Source organism: Elgaria multicarinata, chromosome 8 (genome assembly GCF_023053635.1).
Source record: "Elgaria multicarinata webbii isolate HBS135686 ecotype San Diego chromosome 8, rElgMul1.1.pri, whole genome shotgun sequence".
In the NCBI taxonomy this organism is placed as follows: Eukaryota; Metazoa; Chordata; class Lepidosauria; order Squamata; family Anguidae; genus Elgaria; species Elgaria multicarinata.
In genome coordinates, this window is record NC_086178.1 from 38011041 (window position 1) to 38030810 (window position 19770).

The 19770-nt window shown below is 39.5% G+C and overlaps 1 protein-coding gene across 4 annotated transcripts in view; it reads left to right on the forward strand.

The window, feature by feature from the left end:
- The window catches only part of TRIP12 (thyroid hormone receptor interactor 12), a 101058-nt gene that overhangs the window by 72345 nt on the left and 8943 nt on the right, over positions 1–19770 (forward strand). For 2 of the 4 annotated variants that reach the window (XM_063132176.1, XM_063132178.1), the window contains 14 exons: positions 970–1161; positions 1623–1774; positions 4184–4356; positions 6246–6319; positions 6401–6600; positions 8024–8151; positions 8488–8639; positions 12139–12281; positions 13423–13579; positions 14902–15000; positions 15929–16043; positions 16771–16925; positions 17404–17568; positions 18920–19084. In XM_063132176.1, coding sequence (XP_062988246.1) covers positions 970–1161; positions 1623–1774; positions 4184–4356; positions 6246–6319; positions 6401–6600; positions 8024–8151; positions 8488–8639; positions 12139–12281; positions 13423–13579; positions 14902–15000; positions 15929–16043; positions 16771–16925; positions 17404–17568; positions 18920–19084 — 2070 coding nt within the window. The remainder of the gene's footprint in view (positions 1–969; positions 1162–1622; positions 1775–4183; positions 4357–6245; positions 6320–6400; positions 6601–8023; positions 8152–8487; positions 8640–12138; positions 12282–13422; positions 13580–14901; positions 15001–15928; positions 16044–16770; positions 16926–17403; positions 17569–18919; positions 19085–19770) is intronic. The other 2 variants (XM_063132177.1, XM_063132179.1) reach the window with 1 other exon arrangement.

A 19770-nucleotide genomic window follows, 5' to 3' on the forward strand; every position in this document is an offset into this window, starting at 1 on the left:
ACTGGGGCTTCTTCACTGATCATAACTTGGGCAGGATCTACACTACTGCTTTAAAAAGGTTTATAACAGTAGTGGCAACTGTTGGGGTCCAGGATACACTCCATATCCAGTTTTCAAACTGTTTTCAAAGTGTCATATTCTGTAGATCTAGCCCTGGTTAGTAAGCAGATATTAAGCCACAGTTCCTTAATTCAGGTATAACGAGAAACTGTGGCTTGAACAAACCATGCTAGAAGTGATTAAATCAGTATGGCAGGGGAAGGGGGATTGCATGGGCAAGTTGCTCAATCTTAGCTTTATCAAAAAATCTATCTGAATATGTTATGGGATGGATTTGTGAGAAAATTATCAGCATCCCAATTTCATGCAGTGTGCTATGTCTGACGTCTAGATGTCTATCAGAACTGGCTCTTCGGTGCACACTCAATTTATATGAAAATAATTAATACTTGTGGTCAAACTACATCTTACATCCATTGTGTCGCATGTTCCTGAATCTTACCTTTTTTTATTCAAGTAAGGGTGCACAGCCCTGATTCAGATTGGAACCACTGTGCACCAAGAAGGGAGAATTAAACTTTCCCCTGCCACTTTTATTTTCCCAATCTCCCCCCCCCCCTCCTCCACGGGGTTTAAAAATGAACTTTAAAAAGGATCCATTGGTGTTAGTGGAGGCTTGTTTCTTTTGTAACTCCTGCGGAGGATGGGGGATGCATCTAATCATCCCCTACCTGTGTGCACTGCTCCCAATCCAAATCAAGACTTAAAAAAGATGTGCCTTGGCTGCATGCTACACAATTAACATAACATGTAGTTTGATCCTCAGTGATAAATATATGTAAAAAGCAGAGGTATGTATCCCTCTGGATTTCAAGAGTTTTCATTTTAAATACATTGGTTCCTGTTCCATTTGTGGAATAGTTCCTGGACAACTAAGCCTTGTTCTCATACAGAGACTGTTTATTTCAGGTGGATGGTGGAGTTGAGTGCCTTGTAGAAATCCGTAGTATAGTCTCTGAGTCTGATGTCTCTTCATTTGAGATCCAGCATAGTGGGTTTATGAAACAGCTGCTGCTTTACTTGACGTCTAAGAGTGAAAAAGATGCTGTAAGCAGGGATGTCAGATTGAAAAGGTTCCTTCATGTGTTTTTCTCTTCTCCTGTAAGTACCCATAGCTCCAGTATTCTAGGGGTCACTTCATTCTCGTGTGTATTATATACTCTGCTAAGAATCTAGGGGAGGTGGTATTAAAGGCATAACTGACCAGCAGCCACGTATGGCTTTTCTCATGCCCCAGTGAGAGCTTGGCAGACAAATTACTGAAGCATGCTTTAACATTTTAGCACAAAATGAAAAATTGGCGGTCTTAATGGCTTTTTATGTGCCAACTCTTTTTTATTGGTCAAAACCACAGTTTAAAGAGATACGTTTTGTCAATGTGATTTTTGTCATACTGCTATATTGCTCCTGGTGAAATACTTTCTGTTGGAATAGAATTGCCCTGAGCATTTAGAATATAGCATGCTATAATACTGCTTGTCAGTATTTGGTCATAGAGTTAGCAGATGACTACTTGGCAAACTTTTTTACTTTTAAATGATGAAACAAAACTTTAATTCCAGCTTCCTGGAGAAGAACCCCTTGGAAGATTAGAGCCATTAGAAAATGCACCTTTGTTGGCGTTGGTCCACAAAATGAATAACTGTCTTAGTCAAATGGAGCAATTTCCAGTTAAAGTCCATGACTTTCCAAGTGGAAATGGAACAGGGAGCAGGTAAGGATTAATGCTCAGGTAAACCTGTTCATTTCAAGAATAATCCTTGCACCATGAACTCTGCATAGCTAAAACAGCCTACAAGGTTATATTTTCTTTCCACTGTATAGCTCACCATGGTATAGCAGCTTTTACTTTTATTGATAGTGCTGTATTTCCTCTGAATACTGAGTATGTATTTCCAATACTAAAAAAAATGCCTGTAGCTTCAGCATCATTAGTTTAAGCATCTTTAATGGACTTTCGTGAAGTCATGCTTGCTTAACATTTTAATATAGAATTCCAGCTTCTAAATGCTGTTTAGCATACAGGGTGAAATCCAACAATATATGTGGACTGCCATTTCTGTCAGCAGGGCAGGTAAATTGGATACCACCCTTGGAGTATGACTACAACTTTCTGTAATAGCTCTTTGGAGGCAGTTTACAGAACTAAACCTATTTTGACCGATTATAGCAGGATAGCTTAAGCCAAATCCACAGCTCCCTGCAGACCATCCACAATTTATAATAGCTCCTGAATGCTGTTGGGCATCTTTGGTTTATGAAATGGTGTTTTGGGATTTAGGAGTAGGGTAGAGGTTCAAGATTACCTAAATATTGGCTTAAAAAGTACAGAATTTAATAGTTATGGTTCTTTTTACCTAGCAATGCTACAGTTAAAATTGCTCTGTTGTATGTTTTCCAACAACGGGAGGTAAAACACAGTTGCCATTTTGAAAATGTAGAATTCTACTTTGTCCTGACAGAAAGGCTAGTAAAATCTCAGTCATGTACAAGTTGAATTGCAGCTCTAATATATTAATCAAGGCAAGTGGTGAAGGGTTAATTTTCTGAGATGCTGATTTCATTGAATACTGTGTGCTGAGGTCAATAAATATTGGTTGTACTTGAATCTCAGAGAAAAGGCCTGTTAGTTTGGATTCAGTACATATAAATATACTAGATCTCCTTTGCTGCAAGATCAAACCCTGCTTGTTCCTGGTTTCTCCTTGGGTATCATCCCTGGGAGAAAATAATGTTTGAGCATCCCTTGAGTTGTGGGGGAGATGTGAAGGCACAATCTTGAAAGTGGGCCTGTCACAATTCTGACTAGTCTGTCCCCTGTCTTGCAAGAGAAAAATGCTAATGGAGGCCTGCTGGCCAGGAATATTTTTTCTTGAGAATATTATTGTACATAATCCAAAAAGGTCCACTGCTATAAATTTATCTTGAATCAAGGTCCTTTTATTGACTGGTATTGTTTCCAGATCTTATTTCAGCTTATCTATAAAACTTTGTACTGAATATGAGGAAAACCCAAGTGCCTCTCATTTAAACCTCAGACCAAAGAACTGGAATGAGAGAGTTGCAGAAACCTTGTCCAAATGCTTCTAATCATTCTTTCCTCAAGAGTGTAGCAAGTCTGTGTCTTATCCTTTTTAACAACAAAAAATCAATGTTGCTGTTGGTGTCTAATGTGAATAGGTATTTGTAGCCTGACAAGTGCAACCACTATTTTTCTTGAAATAGTTACCACTGTGTGCACTGCCATTCCTTTGAGTACTTCAGCAAGCCAAAAATGTGCAAAAATTGAGAAATGCTTGCTTTTAAATAAGTTGTGAAGACCGTTTGATTTGATCTTGTATCATCTGCCCTTCCACTGCATCTATAGAACGGTGAAGCAGTGGAAGACATGTTGCTTTCAAACTAAAGTGATGGGAAATGTTGTGAATATGATTACTGCATAACTAGACCTTTTCTATAACTTGAAGCAAAAAAAAGCAACCTAAGCCTTTATGGTAGTAAAAAAAAAATGGTATGCATGAATATTTAGGACAGTATTCAATGAGGTTGCTGTGCTTTTGCAATTGTCATAGTGCTAGCATAAGTGACCTGTAGCACAGTGCCAATAACACAAGTTGACACAGCAGGTTTTCCAGGGATCAAAAATTGACATTGCACTAGCGGTCACTTATTGGCATTGCACTAGAGGTCACTTTTGCTAGTGCTACATCAATTGTGTAAGTACAGTGTCCCCATTGAATACTGCCCATAGAGTCAGGAGCAGTTCAACATCACTAATACCTGGTAGAGCAATCCTCTGCATATTTACTTAGAAGTAAGCCCTACTGTGTTCAGTGGGACTTACCACAGGTAAGTGTGCATAGGATTAATCGCACCTGAGTCAACTAAACAGGCCTGAGCAGCACCTTCTATGATAGTTGTGATGTAGTTTCAGTCTATGACATTAGATAGTGGCATGGAGGCTCTAAGTTTGAAAGCCAAGCTAAAGTGCATGCGGTCTTAATAGTTTTTAATATGTATAGCCAAATGCAAAAAAACAAGCTATTTTAATTATTGTAATGTATTGATTATTTACAACTGAAATAGAATAACTGTAGCAACGTTTTTCATAAATTATCTTGAGTTTTTCTCTTAACAGAGGATCGCAAGCTTTAAAATTTTTCAACACTCATCAGTTAAAATGCCAGTTGCAAAGACATCCAGATTGTGCTAACGTGAAACAGTGGAAAGGTGGACCTGTGAAGATAGATCCCCTGGCGTTGGTACAAGCCATTGAAAGATACCTTGTAGTTAGAGGTACCTTTTCTTTGTTAATCAGTCACTGTAAAAATGTGGGGATAACTTTGTGTGTGCATTATTGCAATATGACTTTAGGCTCTTGCTATACAGCTTCTAAATTTTATGAAGCACTTAATTAGAGCGAAGGTTTATATGCAGCACAATTTAACATTGAAACCTTTTAAGTAGTGTAATTTTCTCAAAATTCAACAAACGTCACTCAGAACATCAGTTTATTGAGACGCTCTGTAAATCTCCTGGCGTGATAGCTCCCCATTCTAAAAACAGTGAGTTGAGTCCACATGACATGACAACCCATCATGGGAGACAAGCATCAGTGGGCTGTCTTGCCATGTGAACTTGGATGGATTCCTGCAGGATGGCATGTGCATGGGCCACAAGTCACTCTAAAAGCTTGTGGCTTATTTTAGGGGTTGCACTCATGATGGGCTGGCATTGACACGGAACTGCCAACCCATCTCGGGTTGTGGGCATTGGCAAGAGAGTCCCTCGGCAAGAGCAGCAGCAACCCTGTCACTCCTGCTGCACACTCTCACTCATGCCCCAGTGACAGGCTCCCACCAGTGCTCAAGTAGCTCTTTGGAGAGGTTGTCATTTGTTCAGCAGCACCCTGCCTTTAACACCCCCCCCCCAATTGTGGCAATGTGCAACTGCAGCTGTCAAACTGTATATAGCCTTGCTTTGTCTTTTGCTTTATATGTTTCAGCTGTCAAAGGAAACAAAGTGTACTAGGAAACATACAAGATAAGTGATAAGTGATAAGACAGGCTGCATGTATGCTAGTTTGACAGCCTTTGACAGCTGATGGGTTGGAGGAGGGAAATGGACCAGATAGGCCCTTTAGCAAAGTTATCTTTAAGTTTGAAAGTGTGGGATTTACGTTTTAGGATCCTCCCTTCTATTCCCTCCTTCCCGAGTCTCCCCCAAGTGGTTTTAAGAATGATCTAGGGACCACTCCATTTCAGAGCTCCCACTTTTACTCTCTCAAGAATTTTTCTAGCAGTGGGGAAACCATTAGTTTGTTACAGCCTGTATCTAAGTTGAAAACAAAAGGGAATAGATGGCTAGAACGTTTAGGGAGGTAGGGAGAATATGGTGTGGTGGTTGGGCTTCTTAGAATTCTCCAGAAACCAAATTGTCCTTGCAGCACTCATTGGCCCCATTTGAATATAATGCTAAACTATGACTTAGCATTACATTAACAAGCCTTGGGCTCATGCACTCCCCCCTCCCTTCCTCTGGTGTAGGGAAAGCATAATAATTCTTAGGATTTTGACTTAAATGGAAGCATAGAGTGGGCACCGCGTACTTATTTGCCAGATGTTTACTCTAATTCTGTACATGGGATTTCATTAATGCTGCATTTTTAGCAAACTGTACTTTGGTACAACTCAATTTAAAATTGCTAGTCATTCCAAAATTAACGGAATGTTGCCATGAAGTACCCAGACAATGGGCCTTCTCTGTAGTGGCGCACATCTGGAAAACCCCTCTTGTAGCTTGGGAGGCAGAAAACGTGAAATCTTTTACACGCTTCCTGAAAACGCGCTTGTTCACCCAGGCATTCCCTGGGATGTAAGTACATTAATTACGCTGTTCTATTTTATGGTCCTTGATTATTGTTTTTCTTCTTCAGTTGGAAGTGTTTTCAGTGCTGTGTTTTAATGTGATGTTTTTAATATTGTATTTTAATATTGTGAACCGCTGAGAGATTTTACTATATTCAGCGGTATATATATTTTATTTAAAAAATGTTCTGAGATACTGACATTTCTGCCTGGAAATACAATAACATGAGAGATATTTTTGGAGACCCTGAAAATACTTTTAAAGCATCCCTTATTCTGAAGGTCCAGTTCCAATACTTCCTCTTTTGTCTGTTTTAGGTTATGGCAGAGTGAGAGAAGATGATGAAGATAGTGATGATGATGGATCAGATGAGGAAATTGATGAATCTCTGGTAAGGTGCTGTTTCGTACTGATTTCTGTATTCAAATTCTAAAGTTTGTGTTTAAATTTTGGTCTCTCCTTCTTTGCATAGGCTGCTCAGTTCTTAAATTCAGGGAATGTGAGGCATAGGCTTCAGTTCTACATTGGAGATCATCTCCTGCCATATAACATGACAGTGTATCAAGCCGTTAGACAGTTCAGTTTGCAAGCTGAAGAGGAAAGGGAGTCTACAGACGATGAAAGCAACCCATTAGGAAGAGCTGGCATATGGACAAAGACTCATACCATTTGGTAAGTCAGAAGGGGGAACAATCATTCTGTTACTCTAGTGTTTTATTAAGTGCTATTGGTGTTTAAGTCTGCTGTGCTTACATTTCCCCTTTCATGGTTTTATTTATTTATTTCATTTCTATACCTCCCAATAGCCGAAGCTCTCTAGGCGGTTCACAAAAATTAAAACCATGAAGAGCATAATAAAACAACCAACAATTTAAAAACACAAATACAAAATACAATATAAAAAGCATGGTGGTTTTTTCATGTATTTTGTTTTCAGGAGTAGTTTAGTGAGTACCTCTATTATATAAATACTTCTTAGCTTTCTGAATGATTAACCTGGTGGTTAAAAGCCTGGACATTGAGAAGGTTTTCCAGAGAGAGGGACTTCTCTTTTAAAATCTGCAATAATTGTGATATTTGTTGATTCCAAATAAATGGAAGCTGGTTTTTATTAGTCTTTAATCTTTGGTTAATGGCTGAATGTAGTAGATGCTGAGGCACTCATATCAAGTGCATTTTGTTGTTCATTGAATAACTCATCATTTTTATACGATGTGTATCTGCTGGTGAATAACAATCAGGAGACCACTTGTGGCTTTCCAAAAAATGATGTTCTTGAAGACTATGTGCATTCCAGAGGGTTCCATTTTTCCATCATATAGTTTCCATTTTTCCTGCGTCTCTTTCTGACCTTTAAATACACACACACACACTGATGCTTTGCCTCCAGGTATGTTCAAAGAGAAGCACAAATTAGGCTGGAATGTAGGTGCTTTGGCTAGAGCTCCTATTTTCAAGTAAATATGGGATCTTCCTGTTGATTTGTTTATTTCCCATTGTGTGGAGGAAAGCAGGGGAGCAACCACGAAGGTCTACTCCTCATACCTCCTTGAGTAAAATCCTAGGGGCAAAGTGCTGTCTGAACCAGACTCTACCAGCTGAAATAAAATATGCGGGAGATCTGTGAATGATCTAACCATGTGTGTGTGTGTATACTCACTCTTGGAGGCTGCCCTCTGTAGGCTTCCTGGTCAAAATTAGCACCCCTGCTGCTGTTTGCTTGGGGTGTGAGGAGAATCTAGGGACTAATTCCTCACCCCCTTTGAACTTGGATCGTTTGCTCTGGAAGGCATAGCACGATGAGTAAGAGTTAACACACACACACTCCCGGCTTCAAACTGGCAGCCACCCCCAGTTGCATTTCTGTATGGGGAGACATTGGGAGAGCAATTGCTGATGTCCTGTGTAACGTGTCATTTAGTCTGAATTCCGGCACTACAAGCTATGCTTTTAAGATTCTGAGTTAACAGGTTTATGTTTTGTTTTGGATTAGCCTGCCCTTTCATTTGTGTTCAAATTTGTCCCAAGGAGAAGCTACTGCTGTAGTAGATTCCACTGACAGGTCAATCAGTTACAGCAAGATATTTATTTTTAGGTACAAGCCAGTACGAGAAGATGAAGACAGTAATAAAGACTGTGTTGGTGGTAAAAGAGGAAGGGCACAAACTGCTCCTACAAAAACTTCCCCTAGAAATGCAAAAAAGCATGATGAATTGTGGCATGGTAAGCATTTTGGTCATCTACAAGCATAGAGCAAAGTTTACATAACTTTTGAAGTAGACTACTTGAATTGCAATTTAATTGACATCCTTTTTTTTGAACTAGCATTAAGATTTTATTCTTTTAATTTCAGTTAAAGTCTTGTATTATAATTACCGTTTTTGTAAACTCCTGACCTACTTTATCTCACATGCAGTGTTTCGTTAGAAAGCACTATATAAATTATTATTATTATTATTATTATTATTATTATTATTATTATTATTATTATTAAATTAATAAAATTATAATGCCTTAGATCATGTCTCAACTGATCAATAGAATCTATCCCTTTTTTAGATGGTGTATGTCCATTGGTCTCAAATCCTTTGGAAGTTTATCTTATATCTTCACCGCCTGAAAATATAACTTTTGAAGATCCTTCGTTAGATGTTGTCATTCTTTTGAGAGTTTTACATGCTATCAGTCGTTACTGGTATTACCTGTATGATGTGAGTATGCATATTGTTGCACTAGAAGCTTCTCTGATCCTTTTGATTAGCTTTCTTTGCATAAGAACCTCCAACTGAGATAGGATGAATTGTGATCTACTTTGAACACATTTTACTTGTATTTGTCCATTGAAGTTCAGTGTTGGTTTGTAACTTGGTGTTTGAGACTATTTGTCCTTGATCACAAATCCTAATAGTATTGTTTTGTTATAATCTCAGCTTGGTCATAAATAGTAGTGAAGAGTACAAAAGCCTTTTGGACTTCCAAAAGCCTTTTGACAAAGAGCCTCACTAAAGACTGCTGAGCAAAATTAGCAGTCATGGAATAAGAGGAGAGGTCCTTTTATGGATAAGTAACTTCTTAAAGAACAGAAAGCAGAGACTGGGAGTAAATAGTAAAATCTCCCAATGAAGGGAAGTAAATAGTGGGTTCCCAGTGGGATCTGTATTGAGACAAGTGCTTTTCAACTCGTTCATAAATTATCTGGAATTAGGAGTGAGCAGTGAAGTTTGCCAATGACACCAAATTATTTGTTATTTAAAACAAAAAGGGATTGTGAGGAGCTCCAAAAGGATCTCTCCAAACTAGGAGAATGGGCATCCAAATGGCAAATACGGTTCAACGTAAGCAAGTGTAAAGTGGTGCATGTTGGGGCAAAAATCCCCAAATTCAAGTATAACCTGATGGGATCTAAGCTAGTGGTGACTGACCAAGAAGGAGATCTTAGAGTTGTGGTAGACATCTTGATAATAATGTCAACCCAGTGTGTGGCCACTGTAAAGAAGGTAAACTCCATGTTAGGCATAATTAGAAAAGGAATTGAGAATTGTACTGCCAAGATCACGCTTCCTTCGTACTATGGTGTGACCACACTTAGAATACCGTGTACAATTTTGGTCACCACACTTAAAAAAGGATATTGTAGAGCTGTAAAAAGTGCAGAAAATGGTAATTGAAATGATCAAGGGGCTGGAGCGTCTCCCTTATGAGGGAAGGTTATAACAGCTGTGAAAGTTTAGCTTGGAAAAATGGTGAGTGAGGGGAGGCATGCTAGAGTTGTAAAATGTTTTTTATAGTGTGGAGAATGTGGAAAGGGAGGCATTTTCTCTCTCTATCATAATACTTGGGCCCTGGGTCATCCCAGGAAGCTGATTGGTTGGAGATTCAGGTCAGATAAAAGGAAGTACTTCTTCACATAGTGCATAATTAAACTATGGAATTTGCTACTGCAGGGTATAGTGATGGTTACCAATTTGGATGCCTTTAAAGTGGGGCTAGAGAAATTCCTGGCGGAGAAGCCTATCAGTGGCTGCTAGTCCTGATAGCTATGTGCCAACTCAGGTAGCAGAGGCAGCAAGCCTATGTACACCCGTTGCTGGGGAGCATGGGTGGGAGGGTGCTGTTGCAGCTGTGTCCTACTTGTGGGTTCCTGGCTGACAGCTGGATGGCTACTGTGTGGACAGAATGCTCAGCTGGATGGTCTGATGGAGCATGGCTCCTTTTATGTTCTTATGTTTTTAATAGAGAAAATTAACAATGGCCCTTGATGTTGTACTCCTTAGTTGTTCAAAGATGCAGAAACTGAAGTTTAAACACAGTTTCAAATGTTGGAAATTATTTGATTTAATACCATAGGCTATGTCTATCTTAAGATCTTGAGCCCTGTTAGATCAGAGTAAAGGACCATCTTTTTTTCCAACAGTGATGCTTTCAGGAAGCACCAAAGCAAGGGACAATGCAATAGCTTTCCCTAATAACCTACCTTAAGTAACTGGTATTCAAAGGTATATTGCTTCTGGATGTGGAGGTTCTATTATCCATGAAAGGATCTTATTACACTATTCAGCATTTACTAATCTGTCAGTGTTATAGTAATTATGCATAAGCTTCCTTTCCATGATCCAAAAGGAAATCCATCTAACTTGCTCACTTTTGGTAACCTTTCATTGCTTCTTCTGGCTAGTGTTTAGAACAGCCTTTCTCAACCTGGGGCGCTCCAGATGTGTTGGACTGCATCTCCCAGAATGCCCCAGCCACCTGGCTGGGGCATTCTGGGAGTTGTAGTCCAACACATCTGGAGCACCCCAGGTTGAGAAAGGCTGGTTTAGAAGCTATATTATAAAAGTGAAAGGGGTAGGGCACCTTGGCAGGCACCAAGAAAGGGGTCTGGGGATACATTTGTACCCTTGGGCATCACATTCCTTACCCCTGATTTATGACAACTTCAATGTGGTGTCTCGCATCCCAGCTGAAAATGTGTTGCCATGCACTTGAGCTCATGCAACCTTGATTCAAAAGATACTCAGATGTGTGCCCTCCCCCACTCCTCCATGTGGCATAATGCTTATGTCCATATTCATGATCTACATACAGGGTGGATTTGATTTAAATTACTTAAATCACTACTCAGACTCGATTTAATCATGTGACTCCTCCCCCTCCCAAAGGGCACTCTTCCTCGCTATATTTTACACAACTCAGAGTTACCAAAGACTCATTCTTGCAGGTATAATAATATTTGCAACCAGATGAAAGTTTCATTTTTAGAATAGCAACTTTTCCATTTAGTTTTACAGTTACATAAAAATAATAATACTGATTTGGCTATACTATTAAAAACACATCATAGATAGATAATTATGACATTATTGCGAGGTGAACTATCTCCAGTTTAATAGGTTAATCTTTCATATTTGGACAACTTTTCTGCTGTACTTTATTGGAAGGAGAAAAATAATCTTACAGAAACCTCTGGAAGAGCATGACGTTGTGAATGTATTAATGGAATTCATTTACCAAAAAATTTAAACAGCCTCATGCTACATAATTAAAAACTAATCCTTATTTCATGATGAATAATGTATCTTAAATAGAAAACTATCTTTAAACAGTTTTTTTCTCTAAAAGCATTTTATTAAAAAAATGCAATTTAAATAAAAAATCTGATTTAAATCAAAAAATAAATCCATTTTTTAATTTTTTTTAAAAAAAAACCATTGATTTTTATCCACCCTGTCTACATATACAGTCAGACCGTTGATCTATGTAGCCTAACCCCCGTCAACTCCATCAGCAGCTTTCCAGGGACACAAGCAGGGATTTTCCCTCCCCTGCACCATTTCCTTCCCAGCTTTAACCATGGTTTTACATTGGTTCACATATAATGCAAACCATGGTTCCCTTGTAACAATTTGCAAACTAATGGTTTCAGTGTTAGCTTGTGAGGGCCATGGTTTTGTGTCAGCTTCATACTACATGTGCATCATGGTTGGAAAGGCAGGAAAGTTAAGCCAGAGGGGAGGAGGGAGGGTGAAGGAATATCCATTCCCTTGGCTAATTCTTGATTTTGTGAGCTGTGATTTGCAAGGAGCAAGTCTGGAGGGCATGTTGCATTCCCTGCTTTCCTGTATCATTCCTGTGTTCTGTGGAAAATGATAAAGCTCTTGATAGCAGTTTGAGTTCCTCTAAATAGAAGCAACTTTCTTTTTGATATTGTAGAATGCAAGTTGTAAAGAGATCATTCCAACTTCAGAATTTATCAACAGTAAACTAACAGCAAAAGCTAACAGACAGCTTCAAGATCCTTTGGTGATAATGACAGGAAACATACCGACATGGCTGACGGAGCTTGGAAAATCATGGTATGGAATTTGTCTAGGCTACATGCCATTGCAGCACTGTGTAGATTTTAGCAGGCAATTCGTTCTTGCTTTTTAAGGCTCCAGTTTTATGAAGGAATGAAAGGGTGGGGGAGATAATGCAGAAATATGAAGTTTCATATTGAGAGCATAAGATGGAAGGTATTTCACAGTATATAGGACTACAAAGGTAACTTTTAAGAAGCATCTCAACTTTAAACATAAATATATAGCTCAGGATATTTACATGTCTCTGATTTTTTTTTCTTAATGATGTAAGGATGCCATAAGCTTTTGCCTGTGCAGTGCTTTGTTCAAGTTTAAGGAAGGTTAGATGGAGCCAACTTTCTAGTATCTTTGTTTGGAAAAGAACATGACTAGGTTTAAATGATAGCAAGTGAGGGAAGCAACCATCATGGCTGCTCACCCCCCACACAACCACCGTTTGTATTATTCCCCGCACTGCAGGAAGACACCCCCCCCCAATACCCAAGGCCTTGGCCACATGGTAGCTATTCATGACCCCTCCCCCCCCAGTCAGTGGTCACAGTAGAAATCCCTCCCCATAACTGAACATCTGAAAGCATGTTGGTGGGTCATCTGAATGCAGCAGGAGTGTGTGTGTTGTACCCATCCTACAACCTACGACATGCAGTAGAGGCTGCAGCATGGGGAGTAATGAAAATGGAGGTCGCGAGGGTTGGGGGAACAACCACAATGGTTGATTTCCTCACTACAAACATTCAAACTCAGCCGTTCTTACAAATGTCAAGGACTAAATACTGACCGTTGGGAACACACTTTTCCAAAGAAATGGGATTAGGCTGCGCAAACGTGCGTGGGCACAAACACAGATCAAGTCTTCAGCTTGGTGCTATTAGAGCCGGCCCTCTAAATGAATATCTCAAGTATCATCTGTGTTACAAAGTACATTTAATATACTGTGATAGTTTGCCAGCTGCAGCATATGTGATATGGCCCCCATGATTCAATGCAAGTGTCTCCTAGTTAAATTAGAGAAATGCACTTTACAGGATGCTGCCATGAACAAAGCTTTCAACGTCATGATTTCAGCTGTTATTGTCACATTAAGCCACATGAAATAATTAACTTGCTGTTTAAAACTGATCTCTCTTTCTTACAGCCCCTTTTTCTTTCCGTTTGATACACGGCAAATGCTGTTTTATGTAACTGCCTTTGACCGGGATCGAGCCATGCAGAGACTGCTGGACACCAATCCAGAAATCAATCAGTCAGATTCTCAGGATAGCAGAGTGGCACCACGACTGGATAGAAAGAAGGTAAATATTGCAGGGGTGAATGGCCTCACTGTTCAGCACTGTTCAGAGCCTTCCATCTATCCTATGCCCTGCTGGCAAGAGCCAGGCAGGGCAGGAGGAGAACAGCGGCAATTTTGCCTCCATTCCTTCATATAAATTAGAATGGTAGGATTTTGAGCTCGTCTAGATTGAAGTGGCCATAGGATTCTGTGTCTCCTAGTTCCCCCCCCACCCCAATTACAACTCCTTTTCTGCCTCTCTGACTTCTGTTACGAGGTCACAGTTGGATCTCCTCCTCTGTGCTAATAGCTCTCTCTATTGGCATGGAGGAGGAGTTCGCAGCATCCTGTGGCACCCCAGACACTGTCTTAACAATCTTCTGAGATTTTGACTATGCTTCTTGTCTGGAACAGAGTTCTATGTTAATTTTAGGAAAATGGTGAAATCTGCAATTCTTCATTTCAAATTATTGGGCTGCCTATATAGCAGGGTGGCCCTCGAGATGTTTTGGCCTACAAGTCCCATTAGTTCTAGCTAGCATAGCCTATGGTGAGGGATAATGGGAGTTGTAGGCCAAAGCATCTGGAGGACCATAATTTGCCTACCTTGTTATATATAGTAAGGATCCAGTTGCAGTTGTGTCTTCAATTTCAGTTGGGTGACATTTCTGAATCCTTTTCATAGCTACTGTGGGGCAATAAATGTGTCTATTGTCATGGTGTATAAATGGTGTTCGCTAGTATTATTTTGTATATATGCTGAAAGACTTCGTGCTCTCTGGCGCTTGATCTGTAGTCCGAAATGAATTCTTGGGATGCTAAGAGTTCTTAGTATGAAATAAAATTGCAAATCCAAGATAAAATGAAAGAGTAATTTTGGATTGTGTATATTAGATTGGGAATAGCCACCATCTTCCTAAAACGATTCCTTCCCACCCCACATTTTCACTGCTATCTGCAGCCAGACTTGGAACTTGAGCATTTACACTGCAGTGAGAAGGCTTTATTTTTTAAATGAAGAGAAATAAAGATAAGAAGGCTTGAAAAGACTTTATTTTTAAAAATCAACACTAAATACTAAAGCTGTATTTAATACAATGAGGAAGGTTTTCCTTTGCTTTAGGCCACAGGTGGGCAATATACGGCTCCTGTCTCCTGGCACTTGGAGTGCATTTCACCTTTAAAATAGGGTGCTTGCAGCTTTTTTGCCACTTCTGTGCTACCAAAATTTGGCAGTGAATAACTCAGTGGACCGTGTGCTGGTATCTGTGGCCTTTGCTTTCAAGCCTTCAATTGGGTTGTGAAGACTGAAAAAAATAAGTCATTGTTTTCTTTGATACACAGCGCACTGTGAACAGAGAGGAACTGTTGAAACAAGCTGAATCGGTGATGCAAGATCTGGGCAGTTCAAGAGCTATGTTGGAAATCCAGTATGAGAATGAAGTAAGTAATTGCTCTGGCTGACCACCTCTGCATGTACTGGTAATGGCCTATCTTCCAGTTCCAAGAATGGTAAGCAGCCATCAGGGAGAGAGCGCTTTTTAAACTCTTCAGCAGATTCTATATTATCTGAGTGTCCATTCCTAAAGCTGCTACTTTCCCTTTTCTGTCAACAAATAGGACTGTTGCCCTACTCTGATAGGGCAGAATATGGTGCCAAATGCTTTCTCGAAAGATTGCTTCTAATTTGTACCTCATTCTTTTGAGGCATGCTGTCAAGTTTTATAATGTACTGCAAAATAATTAATTCCCCAAAATCATTGATTTCAAATTTGGGTCTAAAAAGACATTTGTTTAAGGATGCAGGATGGCATTTTGGCATTGCCATACTACAGTTTGTAGTGATCTGAAACCAAAAACATGGGGTATGGATTTCTTTTCTTTCTGTTTGGCATGTAATAAACAATACTTTTTCAGGGTAGTGCATACACTTCTTTTCCCCTACTCCTTCTGTTTCTTTCAAAGCATTACTACAACAAGGATGGACAGGAGATAGCTCTCCAGATATGTTGAACTTTTAACTCCCAGCATTTCTGTCCATTGGCCATGCTGGAATGGTTTTTCAGGATTTGAAGTCCCAAACTTCTGGAGAGATGTACCTTCTGCCTACCCCTGCTGTACAACAAGACACACAAGCTTTTTTCTGTCATGTAATTCTTTGAAGTTCAGAAGTAAAACCATTTAGCTGAAGAATACTGATTTTAAGTTAAATAAACAGCATTTATTCTCTCTCTGCCAATTAAAGAATTACTTATATATTGTTCCTGAATTTTTATTAGTAGTATTTTCTGTTGCAGAAAATATCTTCAGGCATCTTGCAGAGCTCATACCTAAGTTTTAAAAATTTAAGTTGTCCTTCTTTTCTTAAAAGGTTGGCACAGGTTTAGGACCTACACTGGAGTTTTATGCACTTGTATCTCAGGAACTACAGAGAGCAGACTTGGGCCTGTGGAGGGGTGAAGAAGTTACTCTTGCCAATCCTAAAGGTAATTAAGAGATCAATTACAGGGGGAGTGAAGTGGCAGATTTCTTACTACTTCTAAAGCCCAGGCAGCTTCTACAGGCCAAGGCAGGGGGTGGAGGTCTTTACAAAGGTTTGTAGTCTGGCGCAACCAATGGGGGCAAAATTACCTATGCCTGCTCTTAGGCCTGTGGCCCTTTGGGGAAACAGGAGCTTTGGATTCAACAGGTCCAAAGCCGCCTCTGATCCCCCACCTCATCCAGAACACCCTGGTGGGAATACCACCTGCGATAGATGCCTGGGACCTTCATGGTGGACATGCCTCACAACCACCACTTCCACCAGCAGAACTCCTCTCTGCTGGTGAGATGCTAGTGTCTTCTCCTCTACTCCCCACCAACCAGCAGATCTGGCAATTGGGATTGTCCAAGGAGTTGATATTGTCCACTGTTTGAAGCCCCAAAAGCTTTACAGAAGTTCCATAAGCCATAGTTGGAACAGAAATGTAAATATTGTAAATGGGATATACTTTGCATGGCACTTGGTTTGCCTTTTGCTCAGTTTGGAGCAAGATAATTGTGTTGCTTCTGTTACATTTAGTTGAAAAGCTATCTGCATTTATAAATACACCCATCTACCTGCTTTTAGTTAGTGTTTAAACACTGGCTATTGTTAGTTTTGAGCAACAGTGTTGAATTTGACATGTATAATTTTACTGTTTTCATACCAGTTTGTATTTATTTTCAAAACAGGAAGCCAAGAAGGGACCAAATACATTCATAATCTTCAAGGCCTGTTTGCACTTCCCTTTGGCAGAACGGCTAAGCCTGCTCATATTGCTAAAGTTAAAATGAAGTTCCGTTTTCTGGGAAAACTGATGGCAAAAGCAATCATGGATTTTAGATTGGTAAGAATGGAACTGGTTTTAAACTTAAAGTAACTTCTACTACACTAGGCTAAAGGACCTGTAGCTCTGCAAATGTTTTTAGACTACAATTCTCATATTCCTGACCATTGGCCATTTCAGTAGGATGATGAGAGTTGGAGTCCCAAAAGCATCTGAAAGCCCACAGGTTCTGCACCCTGGAGCTACACCATATAATCTTTATGCTGAAATTGCAGTTTAATAAGCCCGTCTTCCAGGTTCCAGTTTTGAAAAACATATTCAGAACATTTGGGTGGCTAATATGGCACATTGTCAAGCGGTATACTAATAGAATAACTGTGAAACTTGAAAATGTCATTCATGGCATTGGTGTAAATGGCGTTTGATGGATTAATCGTAATAACAACTGAAATTTAGCCTTTTCTTGGTGGGAGGTGGTGATTTTGTATCTTTGTAAGTTTTGTTTTCAGTTAAAAGGAAATGGTGCTTCTGCTTTTAGGTGGACCTCCCCCTTGGCCTTCCTTTTTACAAATGGATGCTACGACAGGAAACATCTCTGACATCGCATGACTTGTTCAACATCGATCCTGTAGTAGCCAGATCAGTATATCATCTTGAAGAAATTGTGAGGCAGAAGAAAAGACTTGAACAGGATAAATCACAGGTAGGCATAATTCTAGGACAGGAAATGCCACACTTGTCTGTGGCAGCTAGAACTGTTGACTAAAATTAATTCTTAGGTGGACATGAATCATGGCTTAAATGGTAGAAAAACATGCAATTAAAATAGATAACCAAAGACTGTCATAGTGTGTTCTCACAATTGCTTGCTATATTTGAAATTGTATGTAATAAAGAAATATCCTCACATGCAAGAGGCATTTCAACACTTGAAGCTTTATTGGGTGCAGCTTAGACTGATAAACTTTTTAGTAAAATCTACTTTGGTTACAATGGCCCAATTAAGATATAACAAGAATCACAAGCTGCATTCAGTCCTAATGCTAAACCATATTTTGGCTTTAGCAAAAGTGCTGCAGCTGGCTTTGAGCTTGTGCAGTCTCCTCTCCTATCTACTTCTGTTGTTAAAAAAAGCAAGTTTCATGAATTACAATTTGAAATTGGTTTGTTTCTATTGACCATAGTTAAGTTTAACCACAGTTGTCCAGGTTCAGGTGACACAGCAAGATGTGGTTGATTTAAAATGGAAGTAAAAGCTTCTGAACTCCTTGGAGTTATACCAGATGAGAGGGAGTGGTGTGTAAGGCTTATTTTTCATAATAGTAAACTAGGGATAAGAGTTGCATCCATACCAGTTCATAAGCAAGCCAGCACAACCTTGGGACTCACACTGCCCATATTTGGCATTCTAGGAAGAGATTTAAAAGCAGATGCTTTCAGCTAACACGTTCCCTGTGACATCTGAACTCTGGAACTGTGGCTTGCCTAAAATATAGTCAGTAAGAATTAGCTACGGTTAAACTGTGCTTTCAAATTTGTTCTCATACCATAGTTTAAGCAAACCACAGTTCCCTGAGTTTGACTGTGCCAGATAACAATGGTTAGTTTAAAAGCAGACACTTTCGATCTCTTCCTGGCATAAAATACTGTGTTGAGGGGTGAGGGGATTTGCAAGCCGATGTAATGAGGGACCCTGATTTCCCATTAAATCTGAACCAGGTTCATGTATATTTTCACAGCTTCGTATTTTCACATGCACTTGTATCAGGATGCAGCATATTGCATTTTCGTATTTAAAGTTCAGTGAATAGAAGATTAGCTATTGGTCAGGTTTATAGAAACCCTGAGCACAATATCTATAACTAGGATTAAATTAAAATGTTGAGGGTATCTTATTTTCCTGGATTCTTTAGCTTAATTTGTGCTGAGTACTTGGGAGAGCTGATACCACTTAAGAAAATGGAAAATCTACAGAATCAAGTATTGAATTTAAAATATTGAAGGGTGCACCTAATTTTTTCCAAATTGTTACTAGAGCTCTTATTTATCTTTAGACCAAAGAAAGTCTACAGTATGCATTGGAAACCCTGACGATGAATGGCTGTTCAGTAGAAGATCTAGGGTTGGATTTCACACTACCAGGATTTCCAAATATAGAGCTGAAAAAAGGAGGGAAAGACATACCTGTTACCATCCACAACTTAGAAGAATATCTCAGAGTAAGTATCACCGTTGAAAAGTTTTGTTGAGCCCAGAAATCTTTTCCTTACTATTGTTAACTACAAATAATAATGACTGACCTGCTTCTGGGAGAGAGAATTAGCAAAGAGCAAAGAACACTGGATCAGTCTTCAAAAAGGGCAATCTATCTTTTTGCCCTATCTTCAAAAAGGGCAAAAAGGAAGAACCTGGGAACTACAGACCAGTCAGTCTGACATCCATCCCTGGGAAAATTCTGGAGCAGATTATAAAGAAGTCTATCTGTAAACACCTTGAAATCAATGTGGTGATCACTAGAAGCCAACATGGATTTGTCAAGAACAAGTCCTGTCAGACAAATTTGATCTCATTTTTTGATAAGGTAACCTCCCTTGTGGACCGTGGGAATGCTGTGGACGTCATATATCTTGACTTCAGCAAAGCTTTTGACAAAGTACCACATGACATACTGATTAACAAACTAGCTAAAAGTGGGCTAGATGGAACAACTATTAGGGGGATTCACAGTTGGCTACAGAATCGGACTCAAAGAGTACTTATCAATGGAACCTTCTTAAACTGGGGAGAGGCAACGAGTGGGGTACCGCAGGGCTCAGTCCTGGGCCCAGTGCTCTTCAACATTTTTATTAATGATTTGGACGAGGAGGTGCAGGGAATGCTTATCAAATTTGCAGATGACACAAAA